The sequence below is a fragment of the Lipotes vexillifer genome, unplaced genomic scaffold (assembly GCF_000442215.2).
Source record: "Lipotes vexillifer unplaced genomic scaffold, Lipotes_vexillifer_v1.1 scaffold2162, whole genome shotgun sequence".
Classification (NCBI taxonomy): domain Eukaryota; kingdom Metazoa; phylum Chordata; class Mammalia; order Artiodactyla; family Lipotidae; genus Lipotes; species Lipotes vexillifer.
Genome location: NW_006774405.1, coordinates 92238 through 96014, shown reverse-complemented (window position 1 = coordinate 96014; position 3777 = coordinate 92238). Strand labels below are relative to the sequence as shown.

General features: G+C 54.5%; 1 protein-coding gene across 1 annotated transcript in view; it reads right to left on the bottom strand.

Annotated features, from left to right (window-relative positions):
• Positions 1–242: 242 nt before the first annotated feature.
• The window catches only part of WNT7A (Wnt family member 7A), a 68541-nt gene continuing 65006 nt past the window's right edge, over positions 243–3777 (bottom strand). The window contains exon 4 of the mRNA XM_007449154.1: positions 243–1056. Within this exon, the coding sequence (XP_007449216.1) occupies positions 577–1056 (480 nt within the window). The 3' untranslated portion in view covers positions 243–576. The remainder of the gene's footprint in view (positions 1057–3777) is intronic.

The following is a 3777-nucleotide window of genomic DNA, read 5'->3' as shown; positions in this document are numbered from 1 at the left end:
CTTAAATCTCTGGAGAATTAGCAGCAAACAGCAAAAAAAATATAAGCGTGTGTGTATATGTCTACATAGGTATACAGGATGTCTGCCCTTGCACTTAAACATGTAGTGCGGCAGGGGGTACTTGCGAAATTAACTAGTAGACGTATCTTATGCACGGTTCTACTCAGCTCCTTGTCCTAGCGACAGAATTATCCCACAGGAGAGCAAGCGGTCCACTTTGATTGCAGAAAACGGATCCCGACGAGGTGGAAGGGTTCTTTTTAATTAAATAAATTAATATTATTTTTTATCAGAATAAATTGTTAAATATTGCTCTCTTGAGGCCCCGGAGTCCAGAGTTTCTGGTGCGAAGGTTCTGCTCCGGCCAAGGAGGCCCCAGGTGGCGTCTGGGGCCGAGGGAGCGGCACTGGGTGTGGCGTGGACAACTTGGGGCCCTGGAGGGGTCCCCCTCAGGGGACCCCACAGCAGACAAGACAAGCTCAGTGCGGCTGCAGAGGTCTGGGCCGTGCCCGCGGCGTGGAGAGCGTCCGGTCCTCACCGCCCCGCGTGCGGCCAGTGGGGCCGCTGCCCTGCCGCTCACTTGCACGTGTAGACCTCGGTGCGCTCGCTGCACGTGTTGCACTTGACGTAGCAGCACCAGTGGAACTTGCAGTTGCACTGCCACACGCGGGCGTACTGGTGGGTGTTGTAGCCGCGGCCGCAGCACATGAGGTCACAGCCGCTGGCCTGGGGGGCCGTCTTGTTGCAGGCACGGCCCTGCGTGCCCACGCTGCCCGTCACCGGGTCCTCCTCGCAGTAGTTGGGCGACTTCTCGATGTACACCAGGTCGGTGTCCATGGGCTTGCGGTAGGAGAGCGGCTTCTTGATCTTCAGGAAGGTGGGCCGCTTGTTGCGGCTGGCGCGCACGGGCTCCACGTGAACAGCCTCGTTGTACTTGTCCTTGAGCACGTAGCCCAGCTCGCGGAACTGCGGCAGCGTGGTCCAGCAGGTCTTGGTGGTGCATGAGCCCGACACGCCGTGGCACTTACACTCCAGCCTCATGTTCTCCTCGAGGATCTGCGGGGGCGGCAGGGAGAGCACAGCGCGTCACTGCGTGGCCGGCCGAGTGGGGCCCCTGGTCCGCCCGCCCCCTGCCCCGCCTGGCTGGGCTTGGTGTGTTTTTCTTTCTGGCGCAGGAAACTGAGACCTGGATTCGAACCACTCTCACCTGCAGCCTTTGTGCTGTGCCTTCCCCAGGACCCGCCTCCCCTCCCTGCCAGCCCATCCTGAGTGGTCCTCATTGCCGCCGCTTAGATCAGTTCAGGCCAGTCCAGACCACACATAAGTTCTCTCGGGGCTGCACAGGCTTAAAATCATTTTTGAACCAACATTTAAAAACCAGGAGACTTTCAAAGAGAGACTGCCAGGTGTGTTGGCACACAGAAAGGGCATCTGGCAACTCTGGAGTGATACTCAAATTATTTCATAACCCGTGCAGCTGGGCACTGACCTCCTGGCCACAGAGGTCAGCACGGCAGTCCTGCTGCATCTGGCTCCCCTCAGCCAGCATCATCGCATGGCATGATACCTGGAGTTTTATCAGCACCTGCCGCCCTCACGGGTCGGCATCCCTCAACTCGCCACAGTCCTTACCACTCCCTGTCGCTTCCCTGACCACAAGCTATGCTTTTTCAGAGGTCGTCTGCTTTGATCACTTGTGGCAGCTTCCAGGCCCTGTGGACGTCTGAGTCTGGGAACCCTGACTCTGATTTCACCTTCCCTGACTCCCAGCCTGGATGATGATTTCCTTCTTCTGAGTTCCCAGCACCTCTCAGGCATCATCACAGCATGAGGGGCAGCACTGTCCAGGGAGTGAAAAGCAGAGATTTGGACCCTGGGTTTAAATCCCAGATCTAACGTGAGCCTGCTGTGTGCCCTCTGGCAACTTGCTTCAGCGCAGCTGCGGTTTCCCCACGTGCAGAAGGGGGAGGGTGATGATACTGCATTATAATCGAACAGTGAGATGCTGGACAGAAACGAGGATGACCTGCTCACACACACAAGCTCGGCTCTCTAAGCTGTAACGTTGCATGAAAGAAGCTGGATGCAGAGGAGGAGATACTGTGTGATTCCACTGATAGGAAGTTCAAGGACAGGCAAAGCTAACGACTGGTTTTCACTTAATCTTTATTTACACGTATAGGCAGTGGGCCAGAGATGGTCCACGTGCTGGATTTTGCTGACCCCTGCTTTGGAATATCCCAGCAATAAAAGAAGACACCATTTACCAAATCCCCCATCGTACAAGATATTTATATTGCTTTCAGGGCTGGTTGGTTTGTTTTCCAATTTTTCTCTTCCCTCCTCTCTTTCTGTTTTTTTAAAAAACTATATGTAATGTGTAGGGAGGCGTTTTGGGAACTAAAGCGTCTCCTGCTTCCTCCTCATCTTCAGCCTGATTTCATCCTAATGGACACTTGCTGTTGTGTGCCAGGCACTGGGATGTGGATGTATTAGTGAACGTGGTTTCTGGGTCACTTTGCTGGTTCTTTGTCCAGACTCTGCCAGATTGCCTTTGCCTGTGACATAGTGAAAGAATAAGTGAATGAATGAGTAAATGACTAGACATCTGTTTGTCACCTGTGCACACCACACACTGGGTCCATGCTTTTATACGTGGCGTCTTATTTAATTCCATGGAGCTAGTGTGACTCCATTTAACAAGGCAAAAACCGAGGCTCGGCTAACTCCTGGAGCTGGTCTGTGAGGTGTTCGGGAACGAGGGTCTTACTGCCAAGGGGTGCGAATCAAGTGCTTGGTGGCTGCTTACTTGCTCTGTGACCTTGGGATTGTCACACCCCCTTCGCTGGGCCTCAGTTGCCTTCAGTGAACATGGAGTGAAGGCAATTCCATCTTTTCTGACAAAAGTTAGAGGGCTGGAACAAAATCAGATATCCCAAAATAGCCATTAGTTCTGCCTCTGGGTCTGGGCCTGTGCTGGGGACACAGAGGTGACAAGATAAGATTCCCGTCTCCAAGGATGGGCCCATGTCCAGGGTCCTCAGCTTCCAGGAGGAGGTGACCAGTGCTGGTCAGTATACTCAACAGAAGGGGAGACCACGGTGTCTGCAGGCCGGGACATCCAGAGTGTTCGGGGACAGGGATGGATTCTGGTCAGCTGAATGCCTGGTTCCAGGACACCTAGAGCGACAGAGCACGTACTGTCCTGAAGCCTCCACACACGTGCAGCTGGTGGTGGGTGAGCAGCCCCCCAAATCACACAGATGTCCCTTTTGGTCATCAGTGAGGAGACAGTGCCCAAATGTCACCTTTCCGTGTTGGCCTAAAAAGCGTGGGGAAGAGCGAGGGGCAGAGGTGTGATGTGTGTTGGGGGCAGAGTTGGGCAGGCGTTTCTGAGGCCGCACGGCCTGGCTGGTAGATCTTAGTGTGTCAGAGACTCCAACACGGATGCCTGGGGGCAGGGGGCATTGAGAACAGATTCTGACACTGAGTGTGGGTGAGGCCACAGAGCACCTGGAAAGCTGAGATGCACAGAGCTGTGACTCAGAAGTGTCCCTTCCAAGATGTGTGCCCTAGAGAATCATATGCTTGTGCGCACAGGAAACAGGTTCAAGGATGTTCAGAGCATCAGCGTTCATTGTGGCTCCAAACTGGGCGTGACCTGATGCCCATCCACGGCTAAATGGATAAGCGGAGGCGTGTGGGCTCAGCGGGACACTCGAGGGCAGTGACCATGACCAGCTACGGCAGCAGAGGTCAGCCTCAGAAATACAGTGG